Source organism: Lampetra fluviatilis, chromosome 24 (genome assembly GCF_964198595.1).
Source record: "Lampetra fluviatilis chromosome 24, kcLamFluv1.1, whole genome shotgun sequence".
Taxonomy (NCBI): Eukaryota; Metazoa; Chordata; class Hyperoartia; order Petromyzontiformes; family Petromyzontidae; genus Lampetra; species Lampetra fluviatilis.
In genome coordinates, this window is record NC_136298.1 from 1050317 (window position 1) to 1072590 (window position 22274).

Below are 22274 nucleotides of genomic sequence, written 5' to 3' on the forward strand. Positions count from 1 at the left end.
CCCCGACCCTGACGCCTGCTGTGTATTTGGAGTTTGCGTGTCTCTCTCTCATCATCATCACGGTGGTAAAGAAATGTTAACTACCTCGTCTGGTATACATGAGGTCGTGGGTTCTATCCCGACCCTGACGCCTGCTGCTGTATATTTGGAGTTTGCGTGTCTCTCTCTCTCTCATCATCATCATCACAGTGCTTAAGAGATGTTAACTACCTCACCTGGTATACAGGAGGTCGTGGGTTCTATCCCGACCCTGACGCCTGCTGTATATTTGGAGTTTGCGTGTCTCTCCCCGTGGTTGTGTAATGTAGTAACTCGGCGGGAGACGACTTCACGGGTAACACACTCTTTATTTTATCAACTCGTTCACAGGTGACTAACACCTACTTCGTATCTCGGGTGACAAACACCCACTTAGTATCTCGGGTGACAAACACCCACTTAGCTACTTGGCGACTAACGCCCACTGAGCTACTCGGATGACCAACATCCACTTAGTATCTCGGGTGACAAACACCCACTTAGCTACTCGGCGACTAACGCCACTGAGCTACTCGGATGACCAACATCCACTTAGCTACTCGGCGACTAACGCCACTGAGCTACTCGGGACACTCCCTGCCCGGGGTATCCGTCTCGACTGTGGGTCCCCAGCCCGACCCACGGGGGCGTCGGACCCCGGGTCCCACAGCCTCGCCTCCGAGCCACACAGGGCCCCGGTCCCCACAAGGACTAGGGGTCTCGGGGCACTAGGTCTTCAGCTCCGTCTTCGGGTCTTCAACTGGGTAACTCTCCCCGAGTGCTCTCGCGCGTCCCCCTTTATACCCCACCTGCGGACGTCGCTGCGAGCACCCACTTATTCGACCAATCGCCGGGCGCTGGCTACGATCCTGTTTTCCCACATCTCATCGTGCCTCACCACCCACGCCGCGCCGCCCCGTCATCTGTCACTCCCGGCGCGCGCGTCCACACCACGCCCACAACGCGTGCCCAACCCCGCACCCCGCGCCGCCCCGTAATCCATCACTGTCACAGTCGGCGCACGTCAACACCACCACTACATCACCCCCTACCACATAGCTCGCAGCCGACCCGGCTGCTATAAAAATACACAAACCGCCCTGTGTGCCCCGTAACACAACACAACAACAAGAACAACTAACGTAACAACACAACACGACGCGAACACTACCATCCGCAACCATCAACCAGTGCCACCGCGACAATAGAACAATATATACAAACCGGCGAGTGACAATAGCAATGTGTATGCAAAAAGGAAAATAAATGGAAAAAAAATTTTTTCTTTCGACTCGTGCAGTGTCCCCTTCTTTTTCCGAGCGTCCCTACAACGGGACATTACCCCGGCAGAGGGGAACACCGGGCGAGCTCGGTGTAGAGAAAAAACGTCTTCATGAAAATTGTTGAGCCCTAGCCCGAGTCCGCCTTGCCGGTCCGTCGTACGGCACCAGACGCGGTTGAACGTCCGGTGGTGCCGGCGGTTCAGGAAGACATCGGCCAGGCATCGAGGACCCGTGCGTGCCCCGGGGTTCAGGCTCTCGACGGTCAGCAGCCGTCAAGCCCGAGGCACCTGGGGGTGGGTCAGGTGGAGACACGTGAGGATCAGCCTGCGACACCTCCCTCCCCGAGTCGACGGTCACATCACACGCCCGGTCGTCACGGCACAGAACGGGGTCACACGGTGCCGCATAGGGCTTCAGTCGGGAGGGGTGCACGTACCAACGGCGTTTCCCCCATTTAATCTGTATACTCTGGGGTCGTGCAACCCGCACAATTTCCACCGGTCCCCTCCAAGGTCTCAACAACTTGGGGGACGTAGCCAACGGTGCATGTGGACAATGCAGCCAGGCCTTATCGCCTGGTTTCCAATCATGCGTATGCACCCTCCTTTCATGCAATTTCTCGTTCGCAATTTGCCGCGACCGCGAATTCAACCTTGCCGCCTCCCGTGCTTCAGTCAATTTGGCGATATTAAATTTGATGTGGTCTGCCAATTTAGATTTTGCACGTGGCTGGGAAATCCCCAGTTGGACGTCCATGGCCGGATCGGCCTCCCGCCCATACATAAGAAAAAATGGGGAAAACCCCGTCGCCGCATGAGGGGCCATTCGATAGGCCGCGAGTACCCCCGGCACCTGTAAGTCCCAATCAACCTGATCGTCGCAGACCTGTTGGCACAACATAGACGTAATCGTCCTGTTCAGACGCTCAACCATCCCGTCAGTCTGCGGGTGGTAGGGGGAAGTACGCACTTTCTTTGTACCCAACAGGTCGCACACCTCGCGCAACAAAACGCTCGAAAAATTCTTTCCTTGATCCGTCAGCAAGCGTTCGGGGGCGCCCTTGTCCAAAACATAACCCTGGACAAAGGCGTCCGCCACCGCCGCAGCCGACTGGTTGGCGAGCGGCCATGCCATAGGCCATCGGGTGAAGTATTCCACGCCAACCAGCAGGAACCTATTTCCCCTTGGTGTAGCCGGAAAGGGCCCCAAGATGTCCAACGCTACCAATTCGTTTATACGCGAAACCTGAATGGATTGCAGCGGTGGATTAGCTGCCAATGGTGGCGGTTTCCTTTTGGCGCACCCTACGCATCCCTTAAGAATATTCGCCACGTCGTTACCCATCCCCGGCCAATAATAGTCTCGCTGGATTAGGGCGAGCGTTTTGTGAAACCCCAGATGCATGAGCCGTTCATGAGCTGCCAGAACAACCCTACCCCGCATAGCAACAGGCAGAACGAGCACGTGACGCCGGGACATGTTGTCCCACTTCATCAAAAGGCCCTGTCTGCACACCCAGGAACCGACCCGCGCCTCCCCTACCTCGGGAGCGCCAACTTTCTGACGTAGCGTAAGTAGGGAGCTGTCGGACATCTGGAGGCGGCCCCACTCAATGAGGGGCAACGACAACAGCGAATCCCTCCCCGTGTGGGCGTCCTCTCCCGGGGTGTCAGTGGCGGCGAGCGCAACTCCCGGGGTGCCGGCGACCGGGGGTTTGCACCGCGCCGATCCCAACAAACATGTGCAGTCCGTGCACGGAGGCAACCGCGACAAGGCGTCCGCATTTGAGTGTCGCAACCCCTTGCGGTAAATCGTCGTGAATTGGTAGTCTTGAAGGACCTCCAACCATCGGGACAATTGGCCCGATGGCTGTGCCACGCGCATAGCGTATTGTAGAGCCGCATGGTCCGTACGGACCGTAAAATGACGGCCGTAAAGATACGGCCTGAATTGCTGTGTAAAAAACACAATGGCTAACAATTCACGACGAGTTACGCAATAGCGTTGTTCGGCGGGGGAAAGAACTCTACTACCGTAGGCGACCACCCGTTCAACCCCCCCGACCACCTGTGAGAGCACCCCCCCGATACCCGTATTGCTGGCGTCCGTGTCAAGCAAAAACGGTTGTGTGAAATCGGGGTAACACAAGGGGGGAGCCTGCACCAAGGCGTCACGGAGGGAGCAGAATGCAGCCTCCTCTTCCGCCCCCCAGTGAAACCTCACACCCTTAGCCGTCAAAGCGTGCAGGGGCTTGGCTATGGTGGCAAATTGCTTGACAAAACGACGGTAATAGGAGGCGAAACCAATGAAACTACGAACCTCCGTGACCGAGGTTGGCGTTGGCCATGAGCTGACGCAATGCGTCTTAGCAGGGTCCGTCGAGATCCCTGAACGACTCACGATATGGCCCAAATACCTGACCGATTCCCGAAGCAGAAAACATTTAGCCGGTTTAAATTTAAGCTTAGCGGAACGCATCCTGAGGAACACCGCTCTCAGTCGCTGGAGGTGCTCCTCGAAAGTCCGACTAAAGACGATGATATCGTCGAGATAAATCAAACAGGTATCCCATTGGAGGCCCGACAAAACCAATTCCATGAGTCTCTGGAACGTGGCGGGAGCGGAATGTAAGCCCATGGGCAAACGGTTGAATTCAAATAGGCCCCCAGGTGTCCGGAAAGCAGTTTTAGGTTTAGACTCGTTATCGAGTGGCAATTGCCAAAATCCAGAAAGCAGATCGAGTGTGGAAAAAAACTGCGCTCCCGCCAAGGCGTCCAGCGACTCATCCATCCTGGGGAGCGGATACGCATCCGCCATCGAGATTTTGTTTAAGCGGCGGAAATCGACACAAAACCGCAAGGACCCGTCCTGTTTCTTTACTAGGACAATAGGAGCACCCCACGGACTAGAAGAGGGCGAAATGATATCGGCCGCCAACATATCATTAACCGCCGATTGCACATGTTCCTTCTCGGCTGGGCTGAGCCGGAAGGGATTCTGACGAATAGGGGCCGCGTCCCCTGTAGCTATGTGGTGGCGCAACAGGTCAGTGCAACCGATATCGTACTTATGTTTGCTGAACACGTCAGCAAACTCGATTAGCAAACCCCTCAATGCTCCCAATTGCACCTCGGACAAGTTAGCAGAACCGGCACACAACGAGTCCAACCACTCAGTCCCCTCATCACTTGGAGGATGCGACTTAACAGTGAAATCCGCTTGAGCCACGAGCCGTTCCTCAACGGGTAGCGGCGCGGCGTGAGCCAGCACCGTTCCCTGCGCAATTACGGCCGGCCGCGACCCCGTATTCAGGACCATTACGAACGGCTCACTGTCCCCTCTCACCATGGTTTGAGCAACCGCTAAGTCGAGGCCCCTACTGGCTCTGTTAGACGGCCCCAACAGCACCCCCTGTGCCTCCGCACCCACCTCGAGTGGCTTCCTGAACCGAAGGGGTACTAACATTTGCGATCCCGGGGGCACCCGTACAGTGTGAGTCGCCAGCGCCTGCACCGTCGCACAAACCGTGCGCATTTTGGTAGGGCTCGACAAGAACGCAACCCGCTGACCTGACGGAAGCTCTATGCAGGCCTGATCTATAAGAATTTTGATGGGCATTTTGGACAAAAAGTCCGTACCTAGCAAACAGGGAACGGCCAGCGATGATGATACGAAAATAGGGCCCGCCAATTTGATGTCACCAATGCAAATAGTCGCCCGAATCTGGCCGATGATCCCCAGGGATCCCCCATTCGCCGCATAAAATGGCACATCTACTGGCAGAAGGGGTCTACTTTGGACGGGAAGAATGTTATAAATAAGGTCCGAGATGATGGTGGCCGACGCACCCGTGTCAACAAGCACCCGGACCTCAACCCCGTCAATGAACCCCGTTACCACGGACGACCCGGCCGACGCAGCCACGATCCTGTGGGCCAATTCGGACCACTCGACTGCTTGCGGGCCGCGTACGGACCCCCCTCGCCGAAATGAACCCCCGGCACCCAGCCGCGAACCCCCCACCGCGAAGCGGCGACCCGAACGTGCCGTGTTTGTGGACCGAACGTGTGAGATGCCGCGACTTGCCGGGTTTTGTTGGGATGACTTGTGGCCCTGGTCGTCGTCCCGACGTGGTCCTGTGGCGCGCTGACGCGGGGCCCGGCACCCGGCTGCGACGTGACCCCGAAGGCCGCAGTTGTAGCAGACGACGGACGTCGTAGGTTTCGGTTGCTCCAGCTTGCGGGGCGAACGTGTGGGCGAACGACCTCCCGTTCTCCACTCCCCCGGACGCGATGCAGCGAAGGCCTGCTCCTGCACCGCAGCTGGCTGAGGTTCGGCGATCGTGGCGGCCAGTGCCGCGTTCCCCGCCCATTTGCAGACGACCCCCGGCTTGCGTTTGAGGACCTCGTACGCGTGAATGCTCGTGGCGATCGCCAGGGAGCAGATATCCATCTCGTCCGCCACGTTGATGGGGACCCCCAACTCGTGGGCCAACACCAGCAGCTGCTCCGTCACCATGGCGTCCTTCCCCTCCTTATCCATGCGGGGAAAAGCTGCGTCCGCCAAGGCGAGTAGTGCCGTGCGATAGGCGAGCGTCGTTTCTCCAGCCACCTTCCGCCGATCGTAGAACTGGTGGCGACACGTGGAGGGCGGCCCGAACACCTTCGCCATCAGGTGTAGTGCGGCCTGGAGCGTAGAGCGGGACGACCTTGCAGCAGATGTGAAGGCTGCAAGCGCGTCGTCGTCAAGCATCGCTGGCAACGCACGCAGGGCAGTGGTGTCGGACCACCCCGACATCTCCTGATGAGCGAGGAACCTTCGTTGGAAGGCTCCCCAGTCGCCCCCATCCGCCTTGAACGCCGACAGCGCGGGCAATCTTTGCTGGAGGACCCGATCGTCGTCGACGTCGGAGAGATTTTCCCGCGCTCCGCTGTAGTTGTGTAAAATGTCGGCTCGGTTGTCAGGCGCAAAATGGAGGGCTCCGGCGCGCGCTGATGACGTGGGCTGCGCTGCGCAGAGGTGTCCGGCCACGTGGCGTCCGTCTTTCCCGCCAATCGGTGACGGCCCCCCAAAAACGGCGGCAACTTCCAGACTTTTGGCGCGAAGCGCCTTTTGGCGGGAATCCTCCAACGTCGCTTCCTCCACGACCCCCGCAGCCGTTTTTCCGCTCGCCGGAACGGAGATGTCGGCCAAGACAGCGGCGGCGGCGAGTAGCAACTCCGCCAACCGGGAGTGCGCGTCCTGGAGGCTGGTGTCGGAGGCAAGCGGAGCGTCGGCCATCACCGCGAAGTGCTGCATCGGCGGCAACTCCTCGTCCTCTACTCCCGAGGTCGGTGTCCCCGGTACGCCGTCGTCGTCCCGACCTCGCTCGTGGGTACGGGTAGTCTTCCTTGTGTCCATACTTCTTGAAGACAGGTTTACTTCTGACGCCAGTTGTAATGTAGTAACTCGGCGGGAGACGACTTCACGGGTAACACACTCTTTATTTTATCAACTCGTTCACAGGTGACTAACACCTACTTCGTATCTCGGGTGACAAACACCCACTTAGTATCTCGGGTGACAAACACCCACTTAGCTACTTGGCGACTAACGCCCACTGAGCTACTCGGATGACCAACATCCACTTAGTATCTCGGGTGACAAACACCCACTTAGCTACTCGGCGACTAACGCCACTGAGCTACTCGGATGACCAACATCCACTTAGCTACTCGGCGACTAACGCCACTGAGCTACTCGGGACACTCCCTGCCCGGGGTATCCGTCTCGACTGTGGGTCCCCAGCCCGACCCACGGGGGCGTCGGACCCCGGGTCCCACAGCCTCGCCTCCGAGCCACACAGGGCCCCGGTCCCCACAAGGACTAGGGGTCTCGGGGCACTAGGTCTTCAGCTCCGTCTTCGGGTCTTCAACTGGGTAACTCTCCCCGAGTGCTCTCGCGCGTCCCCCTTTATACCCCACCTGCGGACGTCGCTGCGAGCACCCACTTATTCGACCAATCGCCGGGCGCTGGCTACGATCCTGTTTTCCCACATCTCATCGTGCCTCACCACCCACGCCGCGCCGCCCCGTCATCTGTCACTCCCGGCGCGCGCGTCCACACCACGCCCACAACGCGTGCCCAACCCCGCACCCCGCGCCGCCCCATAATCCATCACTGTCACAGTCGGCGCACGTCAACACCACCACTACAGTTGCATGGATTTTACTCCAGGTCCTCCGGTTTTCCCTCCACAATTAGAAACACGAGTTTACAGTATTTGGCTGCGTAAGTTTTCACATGGTAAGCCACTTCGTTGAGCTATAATTTGTGGCCAGGTCGCTTCTGAAAAAGAACTAAATAGCTCAGTGGACCTTACCTGGTAAAATTAAAAAAAAATTTAGTTTATACATATATACAAGATAAGTCTTAATTCTAGATTTGAAGCTTTCGTGACTGCAAGGCATCATATTCTTAGGTTTTTTCGGTAAAGACTTTACCGAAAAAACCTAAGAATAAGATAAGTCTTCTAAGAGCAGATAGTTGGAGACTGTCAGGGTAGATCTATGGGTCTCTGCATCTTTGTGTGAGTCTATGGGTCTATGTGAGTATAAGATCAGATTGCAGGAAACTGTTAGGGCAGATCTATATATCTCTATGTGAGTCTGTGTTGTCTCCATGTGAGTCTATTGGTCTATGTGAGTCGAAGACCACATGGTGGGAGACTGTAAGAGCAGATGTATGTGTCTCTGTGTGATTCTGTGGGTCTCCATGTCAGTCTATGGGTCTATGTGAGTCTAAGGCCACACAGTGGGAGGTTTTGAGGGTAGATCTATGTGTCTTTGCGAGTCTGTGGGTCTCAATGTGAGTCTATCGGTCTACGTGAGTCTAATGCCACACAGCAGGAGACTGTAAGGGCAAATCTATGTGTCTCTGTGTGAGTCTGTGGGTTTCTGTGCGAGTCAGTGGGTCTCCACGTGAGTCTAAGGCCACACGGTGGCCACACGGTGGGAGGCTGTCGGGGTAGATCTTGGAACTCGCTGCGTGTCGACCCATTGGTAGCTGATGCGGGATCTGGCGGATCATGGAACGCGTTGGTAGTGAGGTGCGGTGGTGCTGCTGAAGGCATTAACAGCCTTGGCCAGGCTGATGACTTCCTGATCTTGCGTGAATATAAAAACAAATCTGAGAGAGGCAGCCGAGTGACTCGGGGCGTCTGCACAACAAGCCAGGTTTCAAATCCCAGAAGCCACCCGGCGAGGAAACTGGCTCTCGTGTTTGGCGAGTTGCTGCTCTCAGCCCGGTAGGGAACAAAAAAGTGTACAAATCTAAACAATGTAGCTTTTCATTAAAACATTTTTATACAAATCAAGCTCTGATGAATAAAACCCTCGATGTGACTGCCCACAAAACGAACATCATAATAGTGGAGGCACGTGAGAAAGTAGAAGATGACATCTCGATCTACCCTGGCCCCTGCCCTGGCCGGGCCCTTGCGGGGCCGCACCTGCACGCAGGGCGAGATGAGCGCGCACTTGAGGCCGTTGGCCTCGAGCACGTGGTGCCGCACGAGCTCCTGCAGCGTGGAGAAGGCGGCGCGCTTGTTGATGGTGAAGCCCCCTCTCTCCAGGGGCTGGATGTGGTAGTGCCGCACCTGCTCCACGTCCCGCACTGCACACACACGCAGGGCACACACACATGCAGGGCACACACACACACACGCAGGGCACGCACACAGGGCACGCACACACACACGCAGGGCGCACACACACACGCAGGGCGCACACACACACGCAGGGCGCGCACGCAGGGCATGCACACACACCCGCAGGGCGCACACACACACACACGCAGGGCGCACACACACACGGAGGGCGCGCACACACACGCAGGGCGCGCACACACACGCAGGGCGCACACATACACACACACGCAGGGCGCACACACACACGCAGGGCGCACACACACACACGCAGGGCGCGCAGGGCGCACGGATTACGGCAGCAGTCCCCCAACAACCAAAGGTCAAAGTGATGCTCTGCTCAAATGAAGCATTGAGGAAGCCGCCCACCTTCTATTTCAGCCTTGAGCCAGTGGTGGAAATCCACAAGCATATTCGCAGTTGAACATCCCCCACAAAGTGGTACGCATTTTTATCGACCCCGGAGGGATGACGATGGGCTGAGTGACCCCCCCCCAACAGGGATTTGAACTCGCGACCTTCTGATCGCGAGCCGCTCGCTCGACCGCTGAGCAGCCGCCTGGCACCACCGACCGTGCCCCAAGAACGCGACTCTGACGAGTACTGAACAGCGTTGACGACTAAAACGCCATACCTAAACGGTTGTGCAATAGGCAACAAGAAGTACGGTGGTTTGTGCAGGCTCGCGTGAGAGTTAGAAACCCCGGCGAGCCAAATTTTGCAAAACGAATGTCGGCAAAAATAAAAAATAAAATATTTCAACGCAGCCTCCTGCGCCACCTAGGGCAGGAGGCTGCAGTGCGCGAGTATGGGGAACGGCGGTGGAGTGGTTAGCGCGCTGCGCGACGAATCTGGCGACCCGCAATTGATTCCCGCTCATGGCTAACACGTGGCAATTAGCTGTACCGGTCCTGGGCCTCCCCTAGGTCGAGTCAGCCTCAAATGAGTGCCTGGTGCGGTGTGTAAAACATCGCCACTCGGGAGACAAAGGCGGCCGGGCGTAATGTTGGCCATCCACTCCCTTGTGTGCCGTGCCGGCCTTCATAGGTGCTCGCAAAAACAACCCCGACCTCCTTGGGGTGCCGGACGGGCAACGTTGTCGTGGGCAGTGCCGTGGGGGGAGGGCCAATTCTGATTGGCCTTTCCCCTCAGGGCGTTTGTAGCCACCACAGCAGCTAAATTGGGGCTCTGGACGGGTGCGAGGGGCTGGTAATCCCTCCACCTTCAATAAATTACCACTAAACCACGTCTAAAATATCTCGTTAATAAGCTTTTAGCCGAAGGCCCCGGGGGGACAGGCGTCTATGACGTCTCCTGGCCAAACCCCATTTGGCGCAGCCAGGAGATTGAATCGTTACCCTCGGGGCTCCTCCAGAAACAATAAAAAGCCACTATGGATGGCCACGTGGAGGGATGCAGGCAAGGCCGATGAGTCAGATGCCTTCTATGACATCCTGTCACAGGTGCTGGCTAAAGTGGCCCCTCGGGATAGAGTCATCTTGTTGGGTGACTTTAATGCCCGAGTTGGTCATGATGCTGGCACCTGGTCTGGAGTGATTGGAAGGCATAGGCCAGATCAGCTCAATAACAACGGAAGGAGGCTGCTAGATTTTTTTGTGCAGCCCATTGGCTTGTAATTACCAACACGCTGTTCCAGTATCGGCGCATCCACACAACATCATGGATTCATGCCGGGTCCTTGCAAGAACATCTGCTGGACTACATAGTGACGGAACAGCGGATGCGAGCCCATGTCCTTGACACCAGGACCTACCGTGGAGCTGATCTGCCCTCTGACCATCGACTTGTCATCTGTAAGATACGCCTGCCATTCTTCCACTCCGGTGGTGGGTGTCCACCCAGGACCCCATTCCAACCTAAGGTGGCCTGGTCTCAGCTAGCTGATGAAAGTTGCGAGCGAGAATTTCATCATCGCTTGCGGCTGGGGTTGGCATCATCCCCCACTCCTCCTGATGTCGAGGGTAAATGGGCGAGGTTTAGGACTGTGACTCATGCAGCTGCAATGGCTGCTTTGGGTACGCGGTCCAGACCTCCCCAGAGACCCTGGCTGACAGAGGAGGTGTTCAAGCTGGCTGAGAAAATGCGACAGGCCCACTCTAACCGTCTACAGCATCCTACGTCAGAGAATGAGGAGGCTTACCGCAGCCTTCGCTCTTAGGTTCGGAGAGCCGTGAGGCACTGCAAGGATGGGTGGTGGTCACGGGTTGCTGAGGAGATGGAGTCTGCCTCAATGGCCCGTGATCACAAATCCCTATTTAACTCCATCAAAAAAGTTACCTGCAGCGCCACACCTATTACCATCATTAGGGGGAAAACGGTGATCCAATCTCCAACCCCCAGGAACAGGTTTGCAGATTTGCTGAGCATTTCTGTGAAGTCCTGGGGGAGGGGAAATCCCTCGACATGGAAAACATCGTGGGACAAAGTGGGGATGACCCTGCTGAGGCTGCGGTGCCTCAAATATTGGAAGAAGAAGTCACCCCCTGTGAGTGGCTGGCTGAGGTGCCATCTGTTGAGGAAGTACTAAAGGTGATCCAGAGTCTGAGACCAGGAAAGGCACCGGGCAGAGATGATCTCCCAAGCGAAATGCTGATGGAGGGTGGCGTTTGTGCACAGACTGCCCTACATGACATCATAACAACAGTCTGGACCACTGGACAGGTTCCGCAGGATTGGAAGGATGCCCTGGTGGTCCCCCTATTTAAGAAGGGGGGCTGCACAGACTGTAACAACTACAGGGGCATCTCACTCCACAGTGTGCCGGGAAAGGTCCTGGCAAGGATTATTCAACATCGCCTTGCCAGGCACGCTGAGGAGAGGCTTGCGGAGCCCCAATGTGGTTTTAGGAAAGGGCGGTCCTGCACAGATGCCCTATTCTCTGTCCGTTTGCTACAGCAGAGGTGTAGGGAATTCCAACAAGACCTACATCTCTGCTTTATTGACCTGGTCAAGGCCTATGATACCATCAGTAGGCCTGGGCTCTGGGTTATTGTTCGTGCTTTCGGAGTCCCTGACCCTCTGCTCACGATCATTAAGGACCTTCATGATGGTGAGCGGGCCCGGGTAAAACTACGTGGCTGGGAGTCAGAGCCATTCCCTGTACACCTTGGGGTGCGACAGGGATGTCCTCTGGCTCCCACATTATTTAACATATTTTTCAACCACGTAGTTCGTGAAGCCTTTGATGGCTGTACCAGAGGAATTTATATCTGGTACAAATACAATGGGAGGCTGATCAATGCCCGGGTACGGCCAAGGGATGGCTCCCTATTGGTCAATCACGTTATGTATGCCGATGATTTGGTAATTGACCCTCACTCAGAGGAGGAGTTGGAGGCGCTGCTGCTGAACCTGGAGCATGCCACTAAGAGGTGGGGCCTTACCATCAGCCCCACCAAAACTAAGCACCTGCCTGGGTTTTTGTACCATCGGACACTCCACCCCCACAACTCCCAATCGATGATGGGGCAGTTGTGGAGAGAGTGGAGCGTTTCCACTACCTGGGCAGTGTGCTCATGACCGGCTCTGGTTTGACAGCAGAGGTCTCACTCCGAATCAGTCGAGCGGCATTATCTTTTCATCGGTTGCGTAACGCTGTGTGGAAGCGACCTGGTCTGTCGCTCCGCACGAAGCTTCAAGTACTCTTTGGTTTTTTCGGTAAAGTACGTAGGTGAAAATAAAAAAAGAATGAAAACAACTAAATTGAATTTTATAATGATTTATTTTAGTTGTTTTCATTCTCATTTTATTTTCACCTACGTGACTTTACCGAAAAAAACAACGAATATGGATCCTTGCAGTCACGAAAACTTCAAATATAGAAGCTTCAAGTCTTCTCGGCCACGGTCATTCCCTCCCTTCTCTACACTTGCGAAACGTGGACCCCCACAATGGAATATCTTCGCCGGTTAGAAACATTTAGGCTGGCCTGCCTACGATCCATCCTGGGTTTAACCAGCCTGGATTGTGTGAGGAGCTCACAAATCCTTGAACGATCTTGGCAAAGTCCCATCGGTGAGCACCTCCGGCAGGCAAGGCTGCGTTGGCTGGGTCATGTAGACTGCATGCTCAGCTACCGCATGCCTAAACAGCTTTTGTTCGGCCGGATAGAGGGGGCTAAACGGGCGCGGCACGGGCTAGAGAAGAGATGGAGTGATGTGGTACAGGAGGATGTGGAGCTGAGTGGACTTGCCGATAGCTGGTGTCAAGATCGGCCTCTGTGGAGGAGGCTCGTAAAAGACGCTGCTGGGCTGTTGGAGGCAGTCGCCCTCCAACAACAACGGAGGGCGGAGGAGCGACGCTCACAACAACGAGCGGAGCGCTGGGTTGCTAAAGCACAGCAAGTTGGCACAGTAGGGGGCACAGGTGGTGCATTAGCCAGTCATCTCGGTTATCTTAGTCAGTCGACCCGTGGCACCTGGGTCTGCCCCGTGACCTCCTGCCAGCGGGCGTTCGACACTTCACGTGGCCTCAAGGTGTACATAGCCTGGCACAAGCGTCGTGGTGACGTCACCGCCACTTAGTGGCAAATGGCGGTTGTGGTTGGTGTGTGTACAAGTCGATGTGTGTGTGTAAGTCGATGTGTGTATGTCTGAGTCGATGGGTGTGAGTCGATATGTGTGTGAATACTTCGATGTATGTGTGTGTGTAAGTCCATGTGTGTATGTGAGTCGATGTGTGTGTGTGAGTCGCTGTGTGTGTGTACAAGTCGATGTGTGTGTGTAACTCCATGCGTGTGTGTCTAATGGGGGAGCAATAGTGTAGTGGTTAGCGCGCTGCGCTAACCACTACACTATTGTCACTGGTGTTGGTTCACGGCCAACACCAGTGACGATTATCTGAACCGGTCCTGGGCCTCTGCTACGTCGACTCAGCCTCAAATGAGTACCTGGTGCGGTGTGTAAAAACATCGCTACTGGGGAGACAAAGGCGGTCGGGCGTGGTGCTGGCCACCCACCCCCTCGTGTACCGTTCCGGCCTTCATAGGTGCTCGCTAACAGCACTTGCCCCTACAGTCTGTTAATTCTATATGGGGGATCTTTGTCTTTGTTTTTTGTGTTTGTGTCTAAAGTCGATGTCTGTGTGTGTGAGTCCATATGTGTCTGAGTGTGTAAGTCGATGTGTTTGTATGTGTGTGGGTCAATGTCTGTGTGTGTGTAAGACGGTGTGTGTGTCTGACTTCCCGCTAGTGGCTTACAGTGAGGGAAAATAGTATTTGATCCCCTGCTGATTTTGTACGTTTGCCCACTGACAAAGAAATGATCAGTCTATAATTTTAATGGTAGGTTTATTTGAACAGTGAGAGACATAATAACAACAACAAAATCCAGAAAAATGCATGTCAAAAATGTTATAAATTGATTTGCATTTAAATGAGGGAAATAAGTATTTGACCCCCTCTCAATCGGAAAGATTTCTGACTCCCAGGTGTCTTTTATACAAGCAATGAGCTGAGATTAGGAGCACACTCTTAAAGGGAGTGCTCCTAATCTCAGCTTGTTACCTGTATAAAAGACACCTGTTCACAGAAGCAATCAATCAATCAGATTACAAACTCTCCACCATGGCCAAGACCAAAGAGCTCTCCAAGGATGTCAGGGACAAGATTGTAGACCTACACAAGGCTGGAATGGGCTACAAGACCATCGCCAAGCAGCTTGGTGAGAAGGTGACAACAGTTGGTGCGATTATTCGCAAATGGAAGAAACACAAAAGAACTGTCAATCTCCCTCGGCCTGGGGCTCCATGCAAGATCTCACCTCGTGGAGTTGCAATGATCATGAGAACGGTGAGGAATCAGCTCAGAACTACACGGGAGGATCTTGTCAATGATCTCAAGGCAGCTGGGACCATAGTCACCAAGAAAACAGTTGGTAACACACTACGCCGTGAAGGACTGATATCCTGCAGTGCCGGCAAGGTCCCCCTGCTAAGAAAGCACATATACATGCCCGTCTGAAGTTTGCCAATGAACATCTGAATGATTCAGAGGACAACTGGGTGAAAGTGTTGTGGTCAGATGAGACCAAAATGGAGCTCTTTGGCATCAACTCAACTCGCCGTGTTTGGAGGAGGAGGAATGCTGCCTATGACCCCAAGAAAACCATCCCCACCGTCAAACATGGAGGTGGAAACATTATGCTTTGGGGGTGTTTTTCTGCTAAGGGGACAGGACAACTTCACCGCATCAAAGGGACGATGGACGGGCCATGTACCGTCAAATCTTGGGTGAGAACCTCCTTCCCTCAGCCAGGGCATTGAAAATGTGTCGTGGATGGGTATTCCAGCATTACAATGACCCAAAACACATGGCCAAGGCAATAAAGGAGTGGCTCAAGAAGAAGCACATTAAGGTCCTGGAGTGGCCTAGCCAGTCTCCAGACCTGAATCCCATAGAAAATATGTGGAGGGAGCTGAAGGTTCGAGTTGCCAAACGTCAGCCTCGAAACCGTAATGACTTGGAGAAGATCTGCAAATAGGTGTGGGACAAAATCCCTCCTGAGATGTGTGCAAACCTGGTGGCCAAGTACAAGAAACGTCTGATCTTTGTGATTGCCAACAAGGGTTGTGCAACCAAGTACTAAGTCATGTTTTGCAGAGGGGCAAATACTTATTTCCCTCATTAAAATGCAAATCAATTTATAACATATTTGACATGCGTTTTTCTGGATTTTGTTGTTGTTATTCTGTCTCTCACTGTTCAAATAAACCTACCACCAAAATTATAGACTGATCATTTCTTTGTCAGTGGGCAAACGTACAAAAGTAGCAGGGGATCAAATACTTTTTTCCCTCACTGTATAAACTCCTGGAATGCATCATCCCTCCGGAGAATCAGCCCCCTCACTGAGTCAGTGATCCCTGACAAACAAGCGAGAATCCGGCCTGGACGCAGCTGCTGTGACCAAGTTTTGGGCCTTGCGATGTGTATCGAGGCTGGATTCCAGAAGAAATCGAAGAGCAGCGCTGCCTTTGTGGAATTGTCATCGGCCTTTGACACCGTCTGGATTATGGTCTTGATACTCTTTGGTTCTTTCTGTAAAGTCACATGGGTAGAAAAAATAAAATAAAACGTGACTTTACCGAAAGAACCAAAGAGTATGGATTCCTGCAGTCACGAAAGCTTCAAATCATGATTAAGGTCTTGATGTTGAAGCTCACAAGGACCATTTCCTGCTTCGAAACAAGACGCCTGATCTGGACGATGCTGAGCAATAGGCAACTGTGCATTGCCACAAGGTTCAGTACTCGTGCCATGGCTCTTCAATGTCTCAACAAGCAACATGCCGCCAACCGGGTCACGCGCATTTGTACGGTGCGGATGACCTTGCCCTGCCAACGCAAGCAGCCACTTTCAACAACATCGAAGCTACTCTGAACGAAGACCTAAACACCATAGGGAAATATTTACGGAAATGGAGGCTCAAGCCAAATCCCCAACAGACAGTCACCGCATTTCATCTTGGTAATAGAAGCGCCAAGCACACTCTGAAAGTGACCTTCTACGGCAACACTGTACGACACGACCCCACTCCAACCTATCTCTGCGTGAAGCTGGACCGTACGCTAACCTTCTATGACCACCTGAAGAAGGTAGCCAGCAAGACCAAAACAAGGATCAACCTGGTCCAGAAACGGGCAAGCACAAGCTGGGAAGCGTCTGCACCCTCAGTGCTACGGACATCGACGATGGCCCTCGTGCACTCTGTAGCCGAGTGCTGTGCACCAGTATAAACCAGAAGTAGTCACGCTCGACTTGTTGATGTCCAACTGAACACTGCAAGGTGGTGCATCACTGGAACCCTCAAGTCGACCCCAACACCCGGCTGCCCGTGCTGTTACGAATCTCTTCCCCACCAGATCTGCCGCAACGCTGCAACCCTCCGGGAAAGTCTTGCGAATCGAGGAAAACAGTCGCCCCTTCCCATACATAAGGATCTCAGTAACGTCCCTCGTCATCACTTGAAGTCACGCAGCAAGCCCTTTTGGGCCCTTGCGCTCCGATGTGCGACTGTGGTCATCCAGAACAGACGGAAAATGACGCAATGCTCGATTCACAAATACGAAGGAGACATCACAGCGATGATACACTCCGCTGATCCTGACGCGGTTATCTAGACTTGACCACCTGAATATGAAATTGTAGTTGTTGCACTGCATCTACATTAGCCATAGAAAAGAAGATAGACTCACATGAACACCCATGGACTCACACAGACACACAAAGACCCACAGATCTCGCCTGACAATCTCCCACCATCTGGTCTTAATCTTTAGGTTTAAGTAAATGTAAATATAAAAAAGATTCAACGTGCTTGTAATGCCAGCTAGAGTTTGCAGCCACTGTGGAGCCTATGCACGTAGCCTCTATTCCAGAACTATGGAGGCAGTGAGGGTTGATGGATCACCGCACGCCGATGTTGTGAAACTCCCTTCCTGTGGGCGTCGAGGTGGTGCCATACCCTGGCTTGCCAGTAGAAGGCAGTACAGCAAAACTGTGGACTCCACCTGTTCCGTCTGTATGGGATATAGTGTTTCCCCCTCGCATGCATGGGTTTTCTCTGAGTGCTCCTGTTTCCTTCCACGTGTAAACACTAATTAATTGGCCGATAAAAAAACGTAAACTTTGTTCGAAATTAATTAATGCCAAGTGCAGATCTTGTGTAACCGTTGGTAGCGCCGGCTCCTCACCACCGCTACTGCCTCCCCGCTCCTCTGCGGTTCCTCCTTCTGGCCCCTCCGAGTGGTTCCTCTCTCTCTCTCGATGCAAGAGCGAGCAAATACTGTACGGCGGTGCCGCTACAAGTTGAGATCATTATCGTTTTTTTTATATTATTACAGAGCTGTGCGCAATAAAATAGATTGATTTTGATTATTATTAAAGCAAAGAGCCTGACCTACTTTGCCTCCGGGCTGTGCCGGGGTTGGAGTGTAGTGCGGCTCCGTGAGAGTGACATGGAGCTCAGGAGGCGGGGTGGGGGGTACAATCAGCATGAACCGACTTCAATGGGGAGGGGACCGGGCCTGCCCGCTTGTAAATAACAAAACCACACTGCTCGCTCTTGCAAAAGCCGTATATTAAAACTGATTCTGGCTCGTGAGGAGGGGATTTCCATGCATTACAACAAATGCCCCATTCCAGGAAGTGGTGGACAAGGAAGACCCTGGCGGCGTTAGTGTGAAAAAATTTAACCACGAACCCACATATTTCAACGCGTAGAAATATAATATAAATATTATATTTGAAACATTATATAGAGGCAGCAAGCAAACTGAACATGAAAAAACTGTGCGCGTCACCTGTTTCCTGAAGCCAGCAAATAAGCCGAAGATAGAATGCCCCATTACATTTAGAGCTCGGCCGTTTCCTCTAATCCACGCTGTGTGGCACTAAAGGTCTTACCCACCCACACGATCAACCACTCACTGGCCCACTAACTCTCACACTCACTCTCTCACTCTCACCCATCCACTGACCCATCCACTTACCAACAAACAACCCGCTCACTTACCCACCAAACCACCAATTCACTCACCCATCAAACCATTCACTCACCCACCAAACCACCAAATCACTCACCCATCAAACCGCCCACTTACCCACCAAACGACCCACTCACTCACGAAACCACCGACCTACTCGTCCACCAAGCCATCCACTCACTCACCCTCCAAACCACCCATTCACTCACCCACCAAACCACCCACCCACTTACCCACCAAACCACCCATTTACTCACCCACCAAACCACCCACCCACTTACCCACCAAACCACCCATCCACTCACCCACCAAACCACCCACTTACCCACCAAACCACCCATCCACTCACCCACCAAACCACCCACCCACTTACCCACCAAACCACTCATTTACTCACCCACCAAACCACCCACCCACTTACCCACCAAACCACCCATCCACTCACCCACCAAACCACCCACTTACCCACCAAACCACCCATCCACTCACCCACCAAACCACCCACTTACCCACCAAACCACCCACCCACTCACACACCAAACCACCCATTTACTCACCCACCAAACCCCCCACTCGCTTACCCACCAAGCTATCAACTCACTCATCCACCAAACCACTAACTCACCCACTAAACCATCAACTCACCCACCAAGCCATCAACTAACTCACCCACCAAACCACTAACTCACCCACTAAACCATCAACTCACCCACCAAACCATCCACTCACCCACCCACAAAACCACCCACTCATCCGCCCAAAAAACCATCCACTCACCCACCCACTAAACCACCTACGCACTCACCCAACAAACCACCCACGCACTCACCCACCCACTCACCCACCACACTGCCGGTCAGAACATTTCTCTTTCTGCTTCTTATGTTGCACTGCTCCACTTTGGAATCCCCTCCCTTCATCATTATCGTCTCTTTCCCCACCACCCCCTCCCCTCAAGATTTTATAACAACTTTAAACAAAGTGTAGTGACATCGTTGGATGTCACTCTGTATGTCACTGTGTATGTCACTGTGTGAAGCCGGCCTGGGAGAGGCACGGCGCGCGATGTACTGACATCACCGAGGGTGGATGCAGTGCCGGCCCTAGCAGGGCTTGGTGAGCACTGATGGACAGTGATGGATGGCACCACGCTCTGCGTGCGGTGCCAGCCCTTACGGGATAGAGGGCAAGAGTGCCGGCACGGTACGGGGTTACGAGGGGGCCACGGCACTCCGGTTGAACCCGGGGAAGACGTGACCGGAGGTATCTTCCCGGGGACCCCCAAAGGGGGACTGGGGGGATCACGTGTCCAATTGGAGATCCTCCTCGAGGGTTCGAGAAGGTGGACGTGGCTAGGGGCGGAGCGAGCCCCGCCGCACAGGTAACAAGCCGGAGTCCTGAGCGGCACCGGCTGCTGTTGTTATCCTCAAGACTCTACGTTCTACGCCCTGCGTCCGAAGACAAGTCACCAACACGAGGACCGGGACCCAAGCTGGGGTCCCGTCCATCGTAGCTACTCCCAGTGTAGTTAGCGTAGTTAGTGTAGTTAGCCTGGTAGACCACCACCATAGCTTACTATCTAGTGAAGGGGCAGTTACCCCTTTGTGTTAGTGTGTTGGTATTAATAAATGTGTTGCCTCCAAGAATACGACTGAGTCTCCGTTTGAGCTCACTACAAAAGTATTAGGCGATGCTGCTGCTGCTGAATTGACAGTGGTGCACAGCCACAGTCAACAAACACCCAAACGCGTTCACCAATGACACTCTCGGTTAAATGGAACGATCGGCATGAGGAAACCACAAGAGCAGGAAGGCAGCTCGACGGTGAATCAGTGCTACCGACAATTGCCCGAGCTTTGGTGGTTCTCTATTTGTCAAGGCGTTTTCAGCAAATTAATGTTCATACACGTGGGAGAAAACCCAGGGACCAAAAGATAACTCGCGTGCGAGGGGAAACAGACAAAACCGGCGGAGTCCACAATTTGCCGTACCACCTTCCTCCAGCCAGCCTCGACGCCCACGGGAAGGGACTTTTACGACAACACTTGTTCGCTGTCTCCACAGCGCTGGATTCCAGGCCACGTGCAGAGCCACCACGGCCCAGTTATGAGATGTTTGAGATGGTGAGGCATTTAAATGCCACATAAATGCAAGGACTATCATAATTATAACTCTTACTTGAGAATAAACAGATTACCCAGGATCCCACCGCCCCGCACAGCTTCACCCCTGCTCGTACCGGAGAGTGCGTAAGCGCCATGCTTGCTCTCGCTCTCGCGGATGAGGAAGGAGCCGTGGTCGTTGCCCCTGGCGAGCAGCAGCTTCACCGCGTCCGCCCGGCTGATCTTCCCGAAGAACCACCTGGAGAGGGAGAGACGGAGCCGGTTCGGAGTCACGCAGGGAGAGGGGGACATGCGCACCGAGGACACGCCGAGGATGCGGCGATCTCGACAGCGGGCGCCCGGGAATTTGATCGTTATTTCATCATCATACGGGCATTGGTGGCTGCGCACGTGGCTGCCTTAATCCAGCACAGTGGAGGCAGCGAAGGTTGGTGATCGCCGTGAAAATGTTGATTTTAAACTCCCTTCGTGTGGCCCTCAAGGATATACCGTACCCAGGTTTGCCAGAAGGCAGTACAGCAAATAATAACCTCTATTTTATAAAGCGCATTTAATATTGAAGTATCTGAAAGTGCTATACATAAAATAAAACTACACTCACAAGTATAGATACAATTTAAGCGAAATAGAAAGCTGATAATTACAATATCAATGACTACTCTCGAAATTCCAACAAAATAAAGAACCATGATAGAAGCGAATAATAAGTACAGAGTAATCCAAACAGACAACATTGGTTTTCAAATCTTAAGTTGCGGGGAAAGCCTGTTGTACAAATAGGCGAGTAGCAAGACGGTGATTTCAATAGTGAAACAGAATCCCGAATGGACCGAGGAAGCTGATTCCACAATCGCGGAGCTGGCTGCAGGAGGCTCCATGTCCCCATAGAACAACAGACCAGAATCGGCAGGTCTACGTTTTCGCAGTGGTAAATAAAACTTAAGATTGGCGAGATATTTAGGAGCCAGCCTATCTATCCAAGGCCACAAACGTGAGAAGCAGAATATTAAAGTCGATTATGTACTTTACAGGGAGCCAGTGCAGGGACGAGAATAGGAGTGATATCGTCATACGATTTAGATCTAGCTAAACCCGGGCAGCTGAGTTAAATATGTGGACTCCACCTGTTCCATCTGTGGAATTGAGTGTTTCTCCCTCGAATGCGTGGGTTCTCTCCAGGTGCTGTAGTTTCCTTCCAAACTCATTAAATGGCCGATAACTCCTTAAATTATAGAGGACGGCAGAGCTTGGGAAACTGTTGGTAGTGCCGGCTCTCCGCGTGGCTGCCTTTCTGCTCGTCTATGGTTCGTCACGTGGCACACGTGAAATCACCGCAAGATAATTACCTCATATGCGGTGGCGTCATCGGCAGGGAGGCGCGCGCTTGGCTTATGTCACTACCTGGGCCGAAGAGGCTTAACTATTTAACGCTAGGTTTTGCTTTGTTTAATTGCCAGGGTATATTGTCACACTGTGGGCGCCACGGTGCCGAGATGTTGATTACCTTGCCTGGTATAGAGATCGTGGGTTCGATCCCAACCCTGATGATTCCTGTAAATTTGTAGTTTGCGTGTCTCTTTTCCCGTGTCTGCATTTTTCCCTCCACATTTGTAAACGTGCTTTTATAGAGTATTTGGCTGCTATACATTTCCACGTAATAAG

At 53.5% G+C, this 22274-nt stretch overlaps 1 protein-coding gene across 1 annotated transcript in view; it reads right to left on the minus strand.

Annotated features, from left to right (window-relative positions):
• LOC144941065 (tyrosine-protein kinase Src42A-like) overlaps nt 1-22274 on the minus strand; it is a 73397-nt gene that overhangs the window by 10454 nt on the left and 40669 nt on the right. Inside the window, exons 2-3 of the mRNA XM_078867497.1 lie at nt 20729-20850; nt 8791-8954 (exon numbers count right to left, since the gene is read on the minus strand). Coding sequence (XP_078723623.1) covers nt 8791-8954; nt 20729-20850 — 286 coding nt within the window. The remainder of the gene's footprint in view (nt 1-8790; nt 8955-20728; nt 20851-22274) is intronic.